General features: G+C 46.8%; 1 protein-coding gene across 5 annotated transcripts in view; it reads right to left on the bottom strand.

The window, feature by feature from the left end:
* Nucleotides 1–22,508, bottom strand: part of LOC119977810 (Krueppel-like factor 12) — a 283,688-nt gene that overhangs the window by 55,639 nt on the left and 205,541 nt on the right. For 4 of the 5 annotated variants that reach the window (XM_038819036.1, XM_038819037.1, XM_038819033.1 and 1 more), the window contains 2 exons: nt 3,576–3,680; nt 1,201–1,330 (listed from right to left, as the gene is read on the bottom strand). In XM_038819036.1, coding sequence (XP_038674964.1) covers nt 1,201–1,330; nt 3,576–3,680 — 235 coding nt within the window. The remainder of the gene's footprint in view (nt 1–1,200; nt 1,331–3,575; nt 3,681–22,508) is intronic. The other variant, XM_038819035.1, reaches the window with a different exon arrangement.

Below are 22,508 nucleotides of genomic sequence, written 5' to 3'. Positions count from 1 at the left end.
CGAGTCCTCAAGCGTCCTTTCTACCGCCGTAATACTTTCCTTGATTAACAATGCCACACCCCCCCCTCTTTTACCATCTTCTCTGTTCTTACAGAAACATCTAAATCCTGGAACCTGCAACAACCATTCCTGTCCCTGCTCCCTGCAATATGTCCCAAATTGTTAATGCTTTAGAAGCGTTATTAATCAAAATTTGACACTGAGTCAAGAGCAAGGAGTTTAAGTTGAACTTGTGCAACACGCTACTTAGAACTCAGTTGGAATACTGTGTGCAGTTCTGCTCGTCACACTATAGGAAGAATGGGAACACATCGGAGAGAGTGCAGAGGAGGTTTACAAGAATAGTGCCAGGGATGCACAACTTCAGTTATGGGATAGATTGTAGAGGATTGGACTGCTGTCCTTGGGGAGGTCAAGGCCGAGAGGAGATTTGATGGAGGTATTCAAAATCATGAGGGGAGCTGGACAGAGTCGACGGGGAGAAACTGTTCCCGCTCGTAAAAGGATCGAGAGGGAGAGGGCACAGATTGAAAATGATTTGCAAAAGAAGGCAAGTGTGATGTGAGAAAAATCACATTTGCGAGTGGTCCAGGGTCTGGAATGCACGGCCTGGAAGTGGGGTGCAGGCAGGTCCAATCGCGGCATTAAAGAGGGCCTTAGATGATTAATTGGAAGGAACAATATGCAGGGCTTTGGGGAAAAGTCAGCGGAATGGCACAAAGTCAAGATGCTCATTTGGACAGCCGGGGCAGACACGATGGGCCGAATGGCCTCTTTTCTCACCCTGACAATTCTGTGCTCCGGAGTAACGTGAGGAGATAGGAGGCCAGATGACTAATAGTTTGGTCGAAGAGATAGGTTTTAAGGAGCATCGTAAAGAGGGGCAGGGGACATTTAGCGAGAAAACGCCAGAGCTTTTAGGGCGGCTGATGGCGCAGCCTTTAAAGGCAGCGGTAGAGAAATCCAAATTCGGGTTGCTCAGAGGTCAGTATTGGTGGTGAGTATATATCTCAGGGGCTTCAAGACTGGAGGAGACCATGGAGATGAGGTGGGGTTGAGGTCACGGACAGATTTGAAAGCAAGGATGAGAATTTTAAAGCCAACTGTTGTTTAACTGTGAGCCAATGCGGGTCAGCAGAGTCTTGGATGACCTCAAGGTTGCCGAACACGTGCAAAGTGCAAAGGGAGAGTTGTACTTACTCCTGTACAGCTCGCGCAATAGAGAGCGCAGTGGATCCAGTTTCATTAACACTGTCCAAAGTCACATTTGGCAGGTCGTCATCTTCGCTATCGCTTTTGATACGTCCAGGTGACAAACTCCTCAGTTGTGCTGTGGTAAATAGATATATATTATTGCCCAATGATGGCTAACGCACTTCCAACAGATCACCCCATATTCTTTTGTTTTATTATCAAACGTAGGCATTCATCATTGAACTGAGGAAAGGGTAAATCACATCAAAAGCTCAACGTCACAGCTCATTCAGAAATAAATATTTTTAATTACATAGGGCGGGATTTTCCGGTCCTTCCAGCGCGTGGGATGGTGTACCCGTGTCTATAATTTCCCGGTGACGGTGGTGGGGGGGGGGCATTCAACGAGATATCCCGCTCCCGCCGAAAAACATGCGGTGGCTGCTCGTTAAATCCCGCCCCAGCTCTTCTTCCAACTATTACAGTGGCTCGCTGTTCATTTAAAGAGGTGTCAGCACTGTTTGTACGTTACTGTGCCGGACCGAGATATACCGTGATGTGATTGATGTCACGAAGATGTCATCACGGAATGATTACGAATTTGTAAAATCCAAAAAGAAATAAAACCAGCCAGGTGAAATCTACATCAGCTGCAAGATAATCCCTGCGCCAATGGAAATTCACGAACAGGAAGCGTTCCCCTCGAAGATGTCTAGTCATTGAGTCAGACCATAGCTAATCTGAAGCCAAACTCTATACGCCTGCCTTTGCAGCATATCGCTCAATACGTTTGGTTAACAAAAATTTTATCAATCTCGGATTTAAAATTCATACTCAATTTACAATTGCCATTTATGGAAGAGAGAATTCCAAACCTCTACTACCCTCTGTGGATTAAAGGTGTTTTCTAACTTCATTTCTGATAGGTCTGTCTCTAATTTGTAGCCCCATCAGCCTGGACTCATCTATAAGTGATCATGGTTTCCCTCTCTCTATCTACCGGGTACATTCCCTTTATTTTCTTGAAAACTTCAAACAAATCATCCCTTAACCTTCAAAATTCCAGGGAATTCACCCTTAGTTTCTGTAATCATTCCTCTAAACTCCTTCCAAGGCCTTCCGAAGGTGCGGTGCCCAGAAATGCTCACAGTATGCCAGGTTGGTCCAACCACTACTTTGAATCCCCTGTGTATTCTCGTTCTCTAGATTTAAAGACCAGCATCCTGCTCGCCTTTTTGATTCGTTTCGTTTTTTAAAAATTTACAGTACCCAATTATTTTTTTTTTGCCAATTAAGGGGCTGTTTAGCGTGACCAATCCACCGACCCTGCACACTTTTGGGTTGTGGGAGTGAAGCCCACGCAGACACGGGGAGAATGTGCAAACTCCACCCAGACAGTGACCCGGGGCCGGGATCAAACACGGGTCCTCAGCGGCGTGAGGCAGCAGTGCTAACCACTGCGTCGCCATGCCGCTCAATTTGATTGATTTCTCATTGGTTGATGAAACGTTAATCTCTGTTCTGTCATTTTCTGCAGTTAACTGATGCAAAACTTCAGTAGAAACCCTAAAATGCCCGAGGAGTAATGAACTTCTTATCTCCAAGTTCAGAACCCTCGCACCTGTACAAACAGGGTCAGATGTTTTAATCACAAGGAGCTTCTTAACTCTACACTCCCATATATTCATTTGAGTGATCTTATTGGTAAACTTTGATGGTGCTTTTGGTAAGGAACTAAGATACCATCTGCCTTTTCAACTGAAATGATACCCACCCAGTTCCTGACAGACTTCATAGCCCACTGCTTTTAGAAGGCATTCAGAATGAAAACAATAACACTACCTTTGCCTTAAAGATCAGAAGTCAGTTACCGGCGATATTTCATCACACCTGCAACTATGTTGCTTTTGACTCTATCTTTTATGCATCTTTGACTTTTAATTGAATCTTGTGTCAATCATGGCTTTTCTTACTTTGGACACTCCACCTCTGTGCTACTGTGGTTTTAGATTCATGAAACTCAATATTAACCCTCCAATGACGGGCAGGGGATTTGGCAAGTGCCCCTGCCTATTGGATCCGTTGCTGTTGTTCCCGCCTTCCCATTGGCCAGTCGGTCCGGTTGGTTGTTTGTGGGGCAGGAAGTGGAATGAGGGAAATGTTAATCAGAGCCTGCTATTGAGACAGGCCAGACCTCTTTGTCCCTAGAATTGGTGGTTTAATCAGCTTTTTCCAGCGTTCCCGGCTCCCTTGCCATCTCCCAGCAAAGGTATTGGAGCCTACTAGTTCAAAGGGTGGAGGAAGAGCTACAAATCGGTTAGAAATTGGGTGCGGGAGACGTTTGTCATGAATTAATTTCTCTGCGATTGCCATTTACTTACCTATCTCCCCTTCAATTATAGTATGATGCCAGGAGTGGTTGTGTGGAACAATACTGTGAGGCTGCAGGCTGAATGGTTTTTTCACAATGCACTGTTGAGCGTCCACTATAATTGAAGGGAAGAAACAACATTATATACATATTGTAAAATACCCAGTGTTTTTGCCCCAGCTCACGACAGAACAGCTGGGGAAGGAGTGTGAACACATCTGGGGCGGGATTCTCCGGTTCCTCGACCGCGTGTTTCTCGGCGGCGCGTCACTCGCTGGCGGCGGGATTCTGTCCTCCCGCAGCTTGTCAATGGGATTTCCATTGGAGCAACCCCACGCCGTCGGGAAACCCTAAAATGCCTGAGGAGTAATGAACTTCTTATCACAAAGTTCAGAACCCACGCACCTGTACAAACGGTCAGATGTTTCCCGCTGCCTGCGGGAAAAGTGAATCCTTATTACTGGAAAATTCTGGCGCTGAACTCGTTAAACTGATACCATTCGATGCGGGTGGATTAATTGAGGTCTACCCTGTTAAGGCAGATGGAATTTACCACAGAACCTTGAATCGTAAAAGATCAATTACTCTGCGCGGTATTAAAATGCAAACAGAAAGTGCTGGAAAAACTCAACAGATCTGGCAGAGTCTGTGGAGAGAGAAAGAGAGTTTTAACATTACAGTCCAATATGGCTGTTCTTCAGAACATTTCGGGTCCAACATGACTCTTTTGTTGGGTCTTTTAGTTCGTATCTTCAGCATCCGCATTATTCTGCTTTAATTTCTGCTCAGTATTATCATATGTTTTGTGCAACCAAACAGATTAATCCAATTGGTTAGTGGGTGCCACTGATTCACGAGACTCTCCATTTGCCCCCTTCTCAGTGGGAAGGAAAAGACCGAGTCAGAGTTGAAATCTTGCCTGCAATTTACTGCAATTCCTGGCCACTGGAGCAATAATAATGGCGATTCAGGCCTTTGATCAGTTTGATGAGTATGTGAGGTGCAGAAAGCAGGTGGTCATTGGCACCGTGACGTAATATTCATGTCAAGGATGGGCGAGTTCCACACTGCCTGCAACCCAACGACAGATCCATAGGAGAATTCTAAAAAGCTCCTTTATCTTTGAACTCCCAGTGGGCCAAGAGGAGCAGTCATACTGCTGTCCATGCCCATCGAGGAGACTATTGGCCTGCCCAGGCTCCCCGCTGATCTCACACTACAATGACACCCCCAATTCTACCATGATTTCCCTGTGACTCACAACAGACTGCCGGGTTCTTTGCCACCCCACTCTCGAGCAGTTTCCGGGTGGGAGTCCAGGAAGTACTACTTGAGTGAGGTCCTGCTGTTATAAAGGGCCAGGCCACCACATCTTCAAATTTCCCTGGCTCACGGCCCACTCCCAGGCTCCCATCCCAATCACCCTGCAAAAACTAAGGCCATGTTTTCTGTGAGGAATGTTGAAATATCTCTACACTGGGCACAGCTCTTGACAGAGCTTCATTATTTACAGTAAAAATGTACCCTAAAGAGAGAGTATACATCATTAATAATGTGAAGCAGTAGGTTACGGAAAATAATTTGTGGGATTCTCCATCAGTTGACTCCGGGAATTGGGAAATGCGATTTGGCGGAGAATTGGTTTTGATGCCAAAATCGTGGTGGGCACCAGTTTCACGCCAGTTCATAATTCTCCGGTGCCTAGAACAGCATCAATTCATTCCAGAACGCATGTGCAGTAAACGCCGTTGGCATATCAGTAGCGAGCCTGACCCGGTATTCTCCGGGGCCTCCACAATTCTCTGCCTCCGCTGGGGCAAATTCCCAATGGCGAAGTTCACAAGTGCTTTTAAAATTCATGAAACAGGCGCCGTGGCTGCTGAGGGAGAGAGGGGGGTTATGGAAAGTGTCCAACTTGCTGACAGCCGTGCTGGTGGCCAGGGGGCTTCTGCCAGGGGCGGGAGAAGTGGCAAGGGGTGTGCAGGAGGTGGGCTGTGGGTGGACAGGCACAGAGCACCATTGCCGTGGCCTGCAAGACAGCCATGCAGTTGTGCACGTCGCTGACTGCCCACTGTGAACTTAGGGCCACAGGTCATATGGGTATCCGCCCCAGGGCACCCCCCCTAGTTGCCCTCTGACCCCAACCAATCCATCAGCAGGATGGGCGTGCTCCAGCGCAACCATGTGATCTTGTAGGCTGGGATGAGTGTGTGTGGGAAGTGTGATGTGTATATGCGTCCACAGCTTGTCAGCCTCCCGAGTGTCAATCATGGACCCAGCGAAGACCGCACCGTTTATCATTGGAATCAAATGTGTTCCACGTGGTGCTGGTTCTAGCCCCTCCACAGTCGGTGAATCGGTCCAGGTGCGGCGTCAGTTTTTCTGTCGGGGATGCCCACGGATTCTGCCCCGGCATCAACACTTAGTCTCAGGAACGGAGACTCCAGCCGAGTATATTGAGTGGCATTCAACAAGAGAATTCCTAAATGCCACACGTTAGAGAAGATTGTTAAAGCAGACTGACATAGTGGCTTAGTTGTATATTTCTTAACAGTTACGTAAGTAAAAGTATGCTTTTTTGGTTTTGTATTCAATTTATCACCATCATGTTATATTGTCGACGTTTTACATTGATAGCAAGTTGATTATGATGTTGTGACCAAGTGAACAGGGGCAAACTGAGTCCCCTCTTTGTCCCACTGCGGGGCGGGATTCTTGTCCCCTCCCACGTGACCTATTTTCCGGTGGTGGGGAAATCTTGCCATTGGCGCTGGCGATATCTTCCGCTCACACCGATGTGGCTTGCACGTCCCACTGCGGGGGAATCTGCCGCGATCGTGGGGGGGGGGTTGCTTTCTGCAGGGCCGGAAAGAACCACCAGCAAGAATGGCCATAAAATGCTGCCTTGGGGGGGCTGGTTATAACAGATTTGGAATTTAAAAAGGGAGCTGGTATGGCCAGTAACTATGTATAGCTTGAAATAGACAGAAATAGCAAGAAATAGGACAGCCTTAAGTGAGCAAGTAAAGAGTTAGTTTTATTGCTAAAACCCGCTCAGGTAAAGGTGCAGAAATAATTAACAAATTTAAAAATGTTCAACTATCTTCTAATACAAAAACCAACACACACACACACACCTCCCCTGGAAGCATGCCAAAAAAATGTTAAACTCCGCAAGAGTATTAAAAACTTGGCCAAGTCAGAATACCAAATTATTCATGGACTGTCTAGGAGCTGATTTAAAATTGAAGGGTCTTGGTCCACAGTAGCTATTGGCTGTTGGGATTTCTCACTCGAGACGGTGGCGCTGATGCAGAATTTTGCTTTAAGAATTCTCAGTTTGCAGCCACGACGTCCTCTTGTTGGCTTTTCCAATGGCAAACAACCCAGCTTTGTCGAGAGAGGTTTCAGGAGAAAGAGAAATGGGGTGAGTTTGTTGCCCCTGGGGTAGTCTCTCCCTCTCTGGCCATACAGATCCAGTATCCCTTCACCCAAGAGCTGGATCATGTGGCCTCTTGGCATGTAAGCTCCATACACTTTTGGTGTCCCCCTAAAAGCAACTTGCATCCTTCGCAAAGTCAATGTAACAGCAGCTGTAAGTGTCTTCTGCTTCAGAAGAGTGTTGGACTTGTGACACAGACTTTGGGTCTGTCTGCTCAAAATGGGAAAACAAAGGAACTAACATTGCAATGGAGAACAGGAGGTAGGGCAGTAAGGATAGCACAGGGCTAAGCATGGGGAGAGTGGAGATTAGAGGAAATGCTGACGCGGCAGCAGAACGATGATAAAAGTTGTGAATAATTAACCATCCACTCTGAGGGGAATGAAAATCAGAGGATTGCTTACATTACTGCCACACAGATTTGTAAGCCACTAAAGCATTATTATCTGTGCTAAATACCATGTGTGTTAGGCGATTTATCTTATTAATGTAACAACACGTCTTAAATCCTATTTTGGCTGAACATTTTAACACATGTAAATACATGCAAGAAAGCTGTTTTAGTTAAGTCCGATTTTTAAAATGTTTCATTTTCTTCAAATCATAGCAATTCACACTCTGTGGTAACCAGGAAAATCCCACCAGAAACCCCGGAGCTAAATGGACAGATTGAGGAAACGTCGAAAACTGGCAGCTCCCATTTTCTGACAAGGGGGTATTTGGGTCACAGGCAGCATAAATGCTGCAATCAAATCGATTCAAATGTAAAATTATATGCGCTGCTTTAATTAGCTTAAGAGCTAAATGATAAAGAAGGAGGAAAACACATTAATAATAATCTTTATTGTTACAAGTAGGTTTACATTAACACTGCAATGAAGTCACTGTGAAAATCCCCCAAACACCACGGGCGCGATTCTCCGCTGCCCACATCGGGTTGGAGAATAGCGGGAGGGCCTTCCCGACAATTTTCACGCCCTCCCGCTATTCTCCCCCCCCCCCCCCCACGGCCGCCCCACGACACGAATCGCTGCTCGCCGTTTTTTACGGCGAACAGCGATTCTCCCCTGGCCGATGGGCCGAGTTCCCAGGCCTTTACGGCCGTTTTCACGAACGCGATCACACCTGCTCTTACCATTCGTGAAAACGGCCGCAAAGTGCCGTTCCAGACAACCATGGCACCGATTGGCACGGCCGCACCACGGGCGTGCCAAGGGTGGCATGGGCCTGCAATCGGTGGGCACCGATCACGGGCAGCGGGTCCGATACCCGCGCACTATTTGTTCTTCCGCCACCCCGCAGGATCAGTCCACGGGGCGGCTGAGGGGCATGACGGCCCGCGCATGCGCGGGTGTGACGCGTCTGCGTGATGACGTCATCCGCGCATGCGCGGGTTGGAGCCGTCCAACCCGCGCATGCGCGGCTGACGTCACCGTGTGCGTCAGCCGTCGTGTCGCTTGCCGCGCGGACTTAGCGACGGTCGCTAAGGCCGCGATGCCGTGCTTCACAGGGCCGCGCTGCTAGCCCCGCCCGGGGGGGGGAGAATCGGGTCCCGGGAGGGGGCGCGGAGGCTGCCGTGAAACACGGCCAGTTTCACGGCAGCCTTTACGACTCGCCGCATTTGCGGAGAATCACGCCCCACATTCGGGCGCCTGTTCGGGTACACTGAGGGAGAATTCAGAATGTCCAAATTACCTTGTGGGAGGAAACCGGAGCACCCGGGAGAAACCCACGCAGACACGGGGAGAACGTGCAGACTCCGTACCAACAGTGACTCAAGACTGGAATCGAACCTGGGACGCTGGAGCTGTGAAGCAACAGTGCCAACCACTGTGCTGCCGTGCCGCCCAAGTATGATTGCGGTGGGGTCATAAATGTGAGGGAAACAAATTACTCCAGCGTGTGGAAAATATTTTGGAACGCAACCATAAAGAATTTTCCAAAGTTCTTTTGTCGTTGTTTCATCGAGCGAATGATCTTATGTTCTTGTTCCTTATTTATCATGGTTCAGGAACTGAACAGAGCAGGCTTCAGCGCACCACCATACTTGGCCTGATTTTAACTATCCAAACAAATGGGTTTTGAGCGAGTTAAAATTGGGCCCACAGTGTCAGCAGACTAACATTCAATGCTGCAATGCCAGCTCGTATCCTTCAGGCTTGTTGAACTCAAGTACGGCAGCTCAAAGAACTGAAGGTAGGAGGTTTAGAGTTTCAATCAACAGATCTGACTCCGGAATGAGAAATTTGAAAAGCAGAACCTGAGATCCGATCCTGGCAACAGAGATACAGAACCTGAAGTGAAGACAACACTGGAACCTGAGACTGCAATCTTCAGACACACCTTCTATTAAGGACAATAAATCAAATATTGATCACCATGAGATTGCTCCTTCCCCATACACTATTTTAACATTGAGAGGGAACTAATGACCATGTAGTCAGTTTATAAAGTAGTCTAGAGGTCTACCTGAGCAGTTTCTAAGCACAACTTTGTTTGATTCTGGTCATTTGCCATAAGGTGTTATCATAGAATCCCTACAGTCCAGAAGGAGGCCATTCTGCCCACCGAGTCTGCACCGACCCTTTAATAAAGCACTCTACCTCAGCCCCCTCCCCACAACCCCGTATCCCCACCTAATCGTTGAACACTAAGGGGCAATTTAGCATGGCCAATCCACCTCAGCTGCACAACTTTGGACTGTGGGAGGAAACCAGAGAACCCGGAGGAAACCCACGCAGACAGTCACCCAAGGTCGGAATCGAACCCGGGTCCCTGGTTCTGCGAGGCACTGTGCCACCATGCCACCCTCATGTTGGGTGTAAGTGGTGCGAGATGTTCCACTTATCTTTGTTATACTTGGAAACTTGGTTGGAGCTTGGCCATTTTTTTAAGGGCATGGCTGATGGTAAAGGCTGAGATATTCTTAGTCACAGAAGGAAAACCTGAATAAACTGTCCTCAACTGTATTTGTGCAATAGAGTATAATCTGAGGAAAGGTTTGAAACCCACTGAATAAGGTCCCAGATGTTTTGTGATGATCTTAAATAAAATAAAGATCTGTCAAGCAATAAAATAAACAACAATAAAGCACACTTAACTAGGACAATAGCTACACAAAGTATCACTGATTATGCACAGTTGCAAACACTTGGTATTTCACTACATTCAGGGGTAATTCTCCCTATGTTCCACAACACCTTACGGAATTTTAAACTATAAAATATCCAGTAACAGTTACCATACTAGGCAGTTAAACCTCTTTGGGGTTGCTTCTGAGGTCGAAAAAAACAGATTACTTTTCAAGATTATCTTTGTTCACAGATACTGCCTGCTGGGAGTTAAACAGCTATTCCTGCTGTGGGCTGAGGACTTATACACAGCTTCTTTTCATAGGTTTAATCATCCCCTTATATACAATTTTCCCCTTTAATCTTCCCTTGTCTGAGATAACTTCTTCGTAAGTCCAACTGAATTACTTTCATTTCCTGAGTCTAGTTTTGAGAGTGCAAATGATGAAGAATACTCACTTTATGATCCTTTCTTCGCATCTCATCATTTCCTTTGAACAATTAACACCTTATTCAAATCCATTCATGTTATGTTCCCCATTGTTACCAACTTGCCTTCGGTAAACATGTATTTACAGCGTAGCTAAGCTCACCGGTTGAAAGGTCAGTCACCAACTTTAAATCTGGCTGCCCTGCAGTAGTATTATTCTGGGGTGGCATTACTGAGATAAGAGTGGGACTTTAGTCCCTCAGAGATAGGAAGAATAAACATTGTTTTGTTTTAAAAATACTTTAGATCTCTGTTGCATCACACCTGTAAAGTGGTCCCTTGTGCTTCCCATAACCAAAATCTATTAAAAGTTGTGGGTCAGGTGAACTCCATGATATACTTTTGTGTTCTCTAAACCCTGGATAGGAAGTGCTGCCTTTGAGATTGGCTGGCGGCTCTGTAGTGCCAGCAGCATTGGAACACAGTCGTGGCCACTGCTGGGGCTACAAGGAGTCCCGGCAAGAACTGAAGAGATCAGCTGGGCATAAGTTAAGTCCGGGCATTTTTGGCTGGGCAGGCTTTCATGACATCAATGAGGAGGCCGAGGGAGATCAGGATGGGGTTGGAGTCTGGTTTTAGAGGCTGGAGAGAGGCAATAAGTGGGTGTACCATTGTGCAGGGGTGCTGTGCCCCCAATGGGCACAGTGGATGTCCCCAAATGAGGTAACCCCCCTTTCCTGCTTGCCATTTGCCCATGCAGTGAAACCTGCTAGACTGGACACCTTTCTTCTACTTTCCTCAGCTACACATATTATAGGGGCCATTAAATAGCCACTGAGGGTTTCAAGGGTGGGAAGGCTGGTTGTTACCGTACCCATTCTCTATAATATGGGGGAAAGGTGGGGAGCTAGGCAGGATGATGGTGGAGGGGAGGTTGCGGGGCGGGGGTGTAAAACTCATCCCAGTGTTACATTTTAACTAATGCACACTCCAAATTCATACATCAACCCCAAAGCACCTGCATAATGACACCTCAAAATACAGAAGTGAATTCAACCATGCAAACCACACACAACTGCCTCTGCAGTGGTCAAACAACAGTTGGCCAAACACAAAAATAATATCACAGAGTCCATAAATGGTGCTCTGAATCTCGTCCGACGTAACTTCCTTTCCTATTCCATTAGCAGTGAAACTTGATAATTCAAGGCAGCGATCGAATGGGGCGGGCTGTCGGGGCGCTTGTACCAGTTATGTTGCTGCTTAAGAGGTATTCAGCCTAGGTATAAAGTACTTCTTACTCTTCGAAATAACATTTTTTTGGTAATGAATTTTACAATGGTAGGAAGTGACAGTGGGAGGCGGACGGTCGATGGAGGAGGAAGAGCCAGGTCGGAAGTAAATTGAGAATTTATACTGACGCCTGCACAAAAAGCAGTTCTTAGGTCCCATGTGCACCATGTCAGTCCAGATTTTGTGGCTCTCACATTTTGTGGTGACTGATGGAGGTCTGATTTTCAGTTCAATCCAATCTGGTTTTCACATTAAATGGGACATCAGGGGCTGAATTTCCACCTGGATGTGGAAGTACATTTCAGTGCGCGAATGGCTACACTTTCAATTTTGGTTCTGGAGGAAATCCAATTTTCTCTTCACTTCTCACCCTGCACCATTTTCCACAACCCTTTATGCAGGTTGGGAATGCTTTATTTGCCACATGCTCACCCACCCTTGCTAAACTCATATTGCCCATTGAGATTGACTATCGGAATTGACTTGTATTGTCTGGTGGTGGGAGACTTTGGAAGCTCATTAAAAGCACATGTGGCTTGAGAGTTTGTGAAGAACATGTAACACATGCTGAGGAGTTGGGAACACTAGAAAAGGGGAAAGTAAAAAATATTCACATTTTCAAATGCCGCTGTTAAGTGCTGTATTGTAATGTTGATGTGTTTTTGATCCTTGTGATCAGACCGGCAAAGGCAATTTGAACCTTACATTGACCAGCATTGTGACAACACATGCTGTAGAGGACAATTCCATGGAGAAAGTACAATAATGCAGTGGAAAATGTGACAAAGTGCCTGGTCAGTTTGTGATGTCATCTTTTGTACTGTAATTTCAATGGAATTACAGATTGATTTAAAATAAAACATGCCTTTGACACACCTGTTCCTGTCCATTGATTGACAGACACTGTGCATTGAAATTGAAATGCACACCTTCTGGTATTTTAATCTCAGAGAATACTCAATTGTTTGGACTGCTGTGACCAAATGGATGCTTGGCTGAGTTTCAAGTGCTAATGGATTTCAACACAGTGGGTGTTCCATCCAACGGGTAATGAATGACGGCATTAAGTAGCCCTAATGATAGATCTTGCCTGTGATATGGTTGGCACAGGCTAACAGAATAGGATTAAAGATGTGGCAAGATTTTTTTCACATGGTGGAATGCTTTTTTTCAGTATCAAGGATGGTGCGTTTGATGGAGGCTTTTAGTAGGTGGTATGAGGTTATTTTCTTCCAAGGGATGTAAAATATGTTCCATTGATGTGGTACAGCTCCTGAGGACTTTTCATATGCATACTGGGTAAGTAGCTATGAAGCATATGGGGGGGGGGGGGCGATATGGGATGGCATGAAGAGAATCTGAGGGGGCATTGGGGTGCATGGATCATCTGAAGGGAAATGGGGGTTGGGTGGCATCTTGAGGAGGGAGAGCATTGACTTTTAAGGCACCTAAAAGCAAGATTAGGAGCTGGGGTACTGTGTTGGAGAACTGAGGCAGACATTCTAACTGGCCCACCTCTGCACCCACATTCCTCATGAGCTTCATCACGGCTCAAAAGATGCAGTGCACACCTGGTGCCTGAGTGAAAAGGCAAAGAATCCAGGGACAGCTCTCACATGGGTCAGGTGTGCCTTTTGGAAGGCGCAAAAGTGCTCAGTTGGGGTTTCCCAAAGCCCACAGGAAGATCTGTGAATCCAGAAATTTCCTAAAATAGGAATAAAACACACGACGGGGCCTTTCCAAAGGCTTCTCTTCTCCATTTTCTAAAATACAACAAGCCCTGGAAATTGAACCTACCCATTCCCTTTTAGAGCTTACACCATGATGGATTGTGATCTTTTTCAGCAACAGAGGATTTAAGTACTGTATTTTATTTTATTACCTGTTTACATCTAGTCAGAGTGCTCAGTATGCTGCCCATGCAGCGTTCCTGTTTATACAGCTGGATAAGATGTACAGCCATAATGTGAGCTGTACGTCTGGAATGCAATCCACATTTGAGGCAAAATTGACAGGAGACCCCATGTGTTCTTTAAACTGACACTACATGTACGACATTATTTCAGTTTGCAGTCTGTTTTTCTAAGATTCATGTTTCTCTAAGGGTAATAATGGATTTTAATTTTTAAAGAGAATCAATTATTCTACCTTTCACTGGTGGATTCAGGCACCACGTGACACAAGAACATAAGAATTAGGAGCAGGAGTAGGCCATCTGGCCCCTCGAGCCTGCTCCGCCATTCAATGAGATCATGGCTGATCTTTTGTGGGCTCAGCTCCACTTTCCGGCCCGAACACCATAACCCTTCATCCCTTCATTCTTCAAAAAACGATCTCTATCTTAAAAACATTTAATGAAGGAGCCTCAACTGCTTCACTGGGCAAGGAATTCCATAGATTCACAACCCTCTGGGTGAAGAAGTTCCTCCTAAGCTCAGTCCTAAATCTACTTCCCCTTATTTTGAGGCTATGCCCCCTAGTTCTGCTTTCACCCGCCAGTGGAAACAACCTGCCCGCATCTATTCTATCTATTCCCTTCATAATTTTATATGTTTCTATAAGATCTCCCCTCATCTTTCTAAAGTCCAATGAGTACAGTCCCAGTCTACTCAAGTATTTTCAAGGACATCAACCAGTCAGCAAGCTGAATTTAATTTGTCTAACTCCTCCCATTTCTGCCACTTGCTGATCAATCCATTGCAGAGAGAGAGGTGCAGTAACTCCTTGCTGTCACCATTTCCACAGATCACTCCCTTAAAGGAGCATCACAATGATATTTCTCATTATCACCACAAAGGGTATAACAAAGTGGATCTATTTATCTTCCTCTCCATTTCTCCTCTCTTCTTCCGAGGTTCTTGGTGCCTTCCAGCACATTATCTATCATGCAGGGAAGTTTTTAATTCCTGCCTATCTATGGATGTTATCACATCCTTGCCTGATTCTGCCTTTATCTTAAATCTAAAGCTTCACGTAGGCGCTGGGTTGGTTAGTAATCAGGAGCCCTAGATTATTTTACTCTTTGACACAAAAGCATTTCAGTTAACTGTCACAGTACCAACTTATCCCAGTTGACGTGTACTGGGAATTGAATCTGGGGGTTTTCCTTGTTTATCTGGCTCAAGGACAGAGAAACTTCGACCCCTACAGATAACGAGGAGGTGAGGAGTGCAGGACGGGGACTTTAGAATCCAGTTGCCATCCTACTGTTGAGAATGAAAACACCGATTATAGAGCTTGGTGCATAGTTTGTAATTTACAATAATAATAATTATTATTAGTGTCACAAATAGGCTTACATTAATATTGGAAAGATGTTACTGCGAAAAGCCCCCAGTCGCCACACTCTAGCGCCTGTGCAGTTACACAGAGGGAGAATTCACCAAACAAGCACGTCTTTCGGGATTTGTGGGAGGAAACCGGAGCACCCGGAGGAAACCTATGCAGACACGTGAAAAACTTGCAGACTCCGCACAGACAGTGACCGAAGCCGGGAATCGAACCCGGGTCCCTGGCGCTGTGAAGCAACAGCGCAAACCACTGTGCTACTGTACTGTACTTGTAATAAACTTGTCATTGTTAGTTAGCTCACTGGTGGTCATCAATTATTGTTATATTATGTTTTTACTCCTGGTAGCATGTTGTATTACTTGTTTAAACTAATATATGTCGTTACTGGTTGCAGTTGATCTTGAAGAATACATGAGTCTTCGATGTAAAGTAAACAAATTTATTAAGTAACGATAAAACTAATAAATGAATTTGACACTCTACTGAACTAACTCTAGAAATAAAGTAATAAGATATAATTATATAAACTGAATCTGAACTCTACGTGGTATCTAGACTGTGATCTAACTATACTACACTACTGCTGTCTAGCTACTCTTGTGTGGAAAGAGACCAAGAGCCTTTGGGAGCTAGTATCTATAAACGATCTAGTGGTGCCCTCTAGTGGTAGTGTCACAGCTAAGTGTTGTGATTCACCGTTTCGTTACATGTCTGTCTACATATCATTACAATTGTATTTACTACAGTACCCATTAATGGAAGGGGATCGAGAACCAGAGGACACCGAGTTAAGGTAATTGGCAAAGGAAACAATGGCGACATAGAATATCTGCAGTGAGAGGGATTGTACCTCTTTTAGAAAAGGAAAGGTTGCCTGGAGCACAAGGATTGTTCACAATGCTGTTTAGCCTGTGTGATGCGCAAAGGCTGCTGGTAGCTTTATAGAGAGGACTGCACTGCAGCATCCACTCGGGGAAATGCTGCCGTCATGAAAATGAGGTGGGAGTACCAAAATTGTGCACTCGACCTCGGTTGGACATAGAATCATAGAATCACTACAGTGCAGAAGGAGGCCATTCGGCCCATCGTGTCAGCACTGACCCTCTGAAAGAGCACCCTGCCTAGGCCCAATTTCCCACCCTATCCCTGTAACCCCACATAGGGCCAATTTAGCGTGGCCAATCCACCTAATCGGCACATCTTTAGACTGTGGGAGGAAACCGGAGAAGCCGGAGGAAACCCACGCAGACATGTGGAGAAAGTGCAAACTCCACACAGACATTCACCTGAGGTTGGAATCAAAGCCGAGTCTCTGGCACTGTGAGGTGACAGTGCTAACCACTGTGCCACCCATGAGGAAAGACTTTGACCCAGTTAGGGGTTAGGAGCTGGAATGCACGGCCTGAGAGTGCAGTGGAGGTAGATTCAATCATATCTTTCAACAGAGAATTGGATCATTTTCTGAAGAGACGCAAATCTGTAGGGGTACAGGGAAAGCGTTGGTGGGTGGGGGAAGGGGAGTGGGACTGGGTGACTTGTCTAGCAGAGAACCGGCATCAACATGACTGGCTGAATGGCTTCGTTCCGTGCCACAACCATTTGCTGATCCCAGAAGATGTTTCCACAATAGTAGGAGTCATGGCTTCTATTGTCAGTTGTTGGGGCAGATCTACAAGGATGGGGAGGGGGAGCGCGGGGGGTGGGGGGGAGATCAGGCATTTCCCCATATATGTCTGAAAATGCACTTCTCAATTATTATTCTGTTACCTCACATAAGCCTCTGAATGTGTTAATGATCTCGAACATACAATTAACCAGACCAACATATCATACCTGCGAAACCCTCCAATAAGATTTCACGACATGTCGAAGTAGTTATTACTGTGGGTCACTTTAAGATCAATGTTTTCAGACATTTATATAGGTCTGAACTTACATTAAGCTTTACTGCACAGTACAATGTACTCCCAGACAAACTCTCTTGACTGTTTCATATGTGATATGGGGCTCATTTGATCCAGAAAAGGTAGCAATTCCATCATGCGACTTGACTTAGATTAGAGTGTTCTCCCTGCTGGAATATTTCTGCATCCTGCAAGTAATTTCAAGATTCATTTGCACCTTATTTAATTAATTTGTGGAAACATTTCTGTTGGTAATTTTGGGACATATTCTCTATGAAACTGTTGTATCTCCCCTGAGGACCATGGTGAAACAATTATTGGTCCCCCTGTGGGACACATGGAATACGAGCTCCCAAGGTAGGGGCAGGGGATAAAAGCAGGCCTTACTGAGGGCCTAATCTGATCTATCCTTCCAGCTAACTCTACACTGGGAGTGAGATGCTGGACTGAGCATGTAATTGTAAATATGTAAATAAATTCACCTTCGTCCATGACAGCTTCCATATGAGTTATTATAACAACAAGTTTATTTCCAATCTGTGGGAAAACAAGCATTATTTTCCAAATGCAGATCAGCTCAGGTGAATAATGGAAATTGCAATTGATATATGAGATGCTTTTCTTCAATAATTAATGTATATATTTGGGAATTGGCAAAAAGAACAGGCAAGAATTAGTACTACCAAAAAATGATACTTAACTTTTTCAACTTCCGGTGATATCATGGTTGTGTTGTAATTCACCGACTTACCAGTAGGAGTCTCACTCGTATATAAGTGAATGTTAGAGCCAAGTGACCCCTCAGACTGGCTGGAGGAAGCTGGAGAGAGGTTGCTTGCGCTTGATCTTACTGTTATTCATCTGCTGTTTTGTATGTAGTTTACCTACAGTTAATGTTAAAAAAATTGTTTCTAGCTTTAGCTACGAGTGTTCTTGTAAAGAAATCAGGCCATCCGACAAGAACATTACACAACTTGCCAAAGGAAAGCGTTTATGAGTTGGAGATGGGGGCTGTTAGCACGGAATAATGGGACTCTTACCCATTGCAAACTTTTGAAGTGTCAGTATCGAGCACTCTTCGATCAGCCATCACATGGTTAGCTGCAGGGTAAACTCATTCTGCTATACCCTCGTAATTTACTTTGGCCCCGGCCCTGGGGAGGGTTGCACTTTACAGCACCCCATCAGGCGTGTTTTTGGTGTGGGCACACATAAACGACAAGGGCGTCCCAGTCCACCACCTTCATAACCACCCCCCCCCCCCACATTGTCCCCATAATACCTTAGGTGGATGGCTGTCAAAATTGGCGCCCGTCTGCCATTTTTAAATGAAAAATGAAAGGTCAATTGAGCTTATTATTAAACAGATTTGATTGGGGTGTTATGGTGCCCACACCATGATATTGTTGGCGAGGGCAAGAGGGCAGGTGTGGCCATGCTGTGAGGCCAAGTTGAAAATGGGTAGGAAGGAAGGAGGGGAGGGTACATCGTTCAGGGAGTGCCATTCGTGCGTCAAAGTCTCCGCCTTCAAGATGTCAGCCCCTCCTTCGCTCCTCATTGCCTGCCCTCCAAATCCTGACCAACCTCCCCCAATTCCATGGGCTCTCGGATCCCTCACCGCTCTAAAAGCCCAGGACTTTGCTGTCCCCGGCAGCCTTCGCTCTGCCAGCATGGTAGCATAGTGGTTAGCACTGTGGCTTCATAGTGCCAGGGTCCCAGGTTCAATCCCCCACTGCACGCTATCCGTGTCTGCGTGAGTTTCCTCCGGGTGCTCTGGTTTCCTTCCGCAGTCCAAAGACGTGCAGGTTAGGTGGATCGGCCATGCTAAATTGTCGTTAGTGTCCAAAAAGGTTAGGAGGGGTTATTGGGTTGGGGGATAGGGTGCAAGTGAGGGCTTAAGTAGGTCGGTGCAGATTCGATGCGCCGAATGGCCTCCTTCTGCACTGTCCGTTCTATGTTCTACCTGCTCTTCTTGCTTGCAGTTCCCGGCAACGGCCACTACTGATCTCTGGCGCAACCTCAACTACTAGAGCTGTCAACCAATCAGATTCCAAGGGCGGAACCTCTTGCCACCGAGGAACGAAGGTCCCACTCTCTCCTCGTTTCGCCCGCCAGAAAGACGTAATGGCTGCGGGGCAGACTGCTTCCAGGCTCGTCAGCTGCCGGGAAACTTTCTCTCTGGCGAACAGTCCACCTCCCCGCCCCTAAAATCCAGCCCCGTATTTTGTGCGAATTCCCAACATCAATCATTCCTGTGTCCTTCTCCGTGAGACTTGTTAACCTGTTGCCTCATCAGGGCTATTTGACACTTTTGGCCCATATGCTGAAGGAGAAGTGCTGGGGAACAGCTTCGCTGTTGCCTTCACAGATATTCAGACGATACAAATCCCAAAGGTGATAAGCTTATACTTCCCTCATGTGTGCCTTTACTAAAAAATCTTTGCCTTCTGTGTCACCTAATCAACAATTCTTTACTGTCTAATAAACTGTTCTAATGACTACAGTACAGCCTTTAGCCTCCAACTGTGACAAATGCTTTACTGCAACATTATTTTCTCGAGTGCACAATTTTCAGCACAGGGGCAGCATAAGTTCAAAGGGTACAAGCGATGCGTTCACAATCGCAAGAATTGCAAGGCATGAAAATACAAAAAAAAAACCCAATATTTTGAACCTTTGACCTTGTGCCTCACCAGAGCTAAAACAGGATACTTGTCAAGTAGAGAGAAAAAAAAGAATTGCAGCCAACACCCTTGTCATCCACTCCCATACGTTGGGTGTGAGCACCAACATCCGTTCAGGCACACCCATCTCCTTTCAGAACTCCGATTAGCAAACCGAGCCTGGATCTTGTCCCTGACCACGTCACGTAATGCAGCGACCCAACTGACAGAGGGCCGGGCATCTGGTCTCAGTCTAATCAACCAACTTCGCCAGCTTTGAATGCTGAGCTGAAACAAAAAAGGAAGCAGGAGGTTGTTGGATAACGACGACCGTTATCTGCACAGCCCCTCTGCTGCTGCTACAGACAGGCATTGCTCGTGGGAGATAAGTCAAAATGCCTGGTGACCTGACTCCTTCTTTGCTCATCTTAAAATCAGAAATATACCACATTGATTGAAAACAAAAATATTGCGCTTTTGCAGAAAGATGCGTGGCAAAACCGATTAGCCATCCTATTTATTAATCTACACAAGTGAACAGCATAATTTAATATTTTTCTGACGCTTTGAAGCTCGATCACGACAAGGCTTTTCCCTTTCAGCTGAAGAAAATGTATCTCCCTCTCCCATATCCAAACAAAAAAGAACTCTGAGCTAAACTGGTTCATTGGTTCGTCCGTATCAGAGCACAAAGTGTTGGAAGTAAATGGGTGATGAGGAATTTAAATCAAAAAACTTGAACAGAAACGGAATACAAATTGTTCTGAAAGGGTAAATGGAATGCAAACGAGAAAGGAGAAACATGAATATATTGCTCAATAAATTAAATTATTAAATATATCACCTGGGGCAATTTAAGGGAAACATTTCTAAGTGTGATTTTGGTGAGCGTTTGGCAGGGTGTTTGTCGACGGCCGGGTTGATGAGACCACGGCCCAAATTTAACGGCACTTGGTTCTGGAAATGAGCCGCCACAAGCTTCTCGCCATTGTTGGCTGTCTCGCTTTCTGATTGGCCAGACCCGCGCCTCAGTGTCCCACCGCTAACGAGGGGGAAGCTGCTTTTAAACGCTCCCTCACCACTCACTTCCAGTCAACACATAAGCACGGCAGTGCGCAGACCTGCTCCTCGCTTTGGGAATGCCGACACGGCTTCTCGACGCCATCGACCAGGACGGGATATCCTGTTCCCTTGAGGGGGTCGGAGGGCCAGCTGCAGGGTCGGCAGTACGGCCTGGGAGCCATAGCAGTCACTGACAGTGTGGGCAGCGTGACCAGGAGGGCCGCCGTCCAATTTCGGAAGAAGACCAATGACCTTCACCGAATGGCAAGTGTAAGTTCCGACCTCTCTCCCTGCATCGGTTCCACATGCCACCCCTCAAATTATAACCCAGCCCCTCCACAAATCAAGGCTGACACCTTTATGCTGTCCACATCCGATCTTCAGAACCTGCTGACACCAACCAGCACAACCCCTTCATGTCCAGGTGAGGTGCCACCTGCTATAAACCCCCCTGACTGACCAAGTGTGCAGCTCACAGTGCCCTCTCCTTGTGCCTGCAGGAGGTAATAGCCCAAAATATGCAGGAAATGGCCAAGACAGGGGTGGGGGGAGGTGGAGGGGAAGAGAGCTCTGAGGATATCACCATCGAGGGGGTCGCAGCTCTCATCCCCACCTTCCACCAGCGCAGACACACCTTAGTGCGCGACATTAATGAACGGGCCTCTGGGGCACAATCTGTTGAGCACCACACAGTTGCTGATGCACATCAGGTGGAGGCAGGAACATCCAATGGAGTCGGCAGTCGGAGGTCTGCTGGAACCCAGGACTCAGCTGGGTCCCAGTCAGATACCTAGCCTCTGGGCAAAGTTATCCCAGAGCACATGCATATGATCGGACACGGCTATAACATCCAGGAGGTTATGTCAGCGGCATTCTAGAAAGCGTACAGCAAATTGGGAGACTCCGAAAGGCTATGGCACAGGGGATGATGCCGACAATGCCTGGCACCATGGCCAAAACTGCTCGGGTGGCGGCCGCGGTGGAAAGGCTGGAGCATGTTGTATCTTGCTTGGTGGTGCCCAAAGTATGGCTCAGTCCGTGACAACCATGGCTGAGGACCTCGACATTGTGGCCCAGTCACTGGGGGACATGTCCCAGACATAGGTGGACATTACCGAGACACTGTAGAGTATGGCTCAGTCACTGAGGACTATCGCATGGTGCAGACAATGGGGAGCCGGAAGGATTGGCAGAGCCAGATGGCTCTGGAGTTCACTCCAGCTGCCCCTCCCATGGAGACCCCCATGGCCCTATGGGCACCGTCAGGGAAGGGGGAGTGCTGGCGGTCAAATCGGATTTTGGGTAGGAAGGAGGGGAATGGAGAGGGTGTGAGGGAGATTGGGGTAAGGAAGGATGGGGGGAGTAGAGGGATTGGGGGAAGGAGGGATTGGAGGAAGGAGGAGTTGGGAAGTAGAGGATTTGGGAGAAGATAGGATGGGAGGAAGGACTGGGGGAGGGGGATTGGGTGGGAAGGAGGATGAGGCAGTGCAGGGATTGGGAGAAGGAGGGATTGGGGGCGGGGGATGGAGGAGAATCCGATGAGTAGGGGTTTCTGGGGATGGAGGGATTGGGGGAAAGCGGGATTGAGGCAGGGAGAGTGGGTTGGAGGGAGGTGAATGCAGGGGAGAGGTAAATTGGAGGGAAGGAGGGATTGAGGGGGCTAGGGGGTGAGCTGATGGACAAAGCCTCATCCTGTGAGAAAGGGGTGAGGAGGAAGATGTCCCTGGTCATCCAGGCATGCTGAACCCTTGCTGCATCCTGTCCTCCATCTTCTGTCTCCTCCTGCG

Source organism: Scyliorhinus canicula, chromosome 14 (genome assembly GCF_902713615.1).
Source record: "Scyliorhinus canicula chromosome 14, sScyCan1.1, whole genome shotgun sequence".
Taxonomy (NCBI): domain Eukaryota; kingdom Metazoa; phylum Chordata; class Chondrichthyes; order Carcharhiniformes; family Scyliorhinidae; genus Scyliorhinus; species Scyliorhinus canicula.
This window is presented reverse-complemented; position numbering and strand designations above follow the sequence as displayed.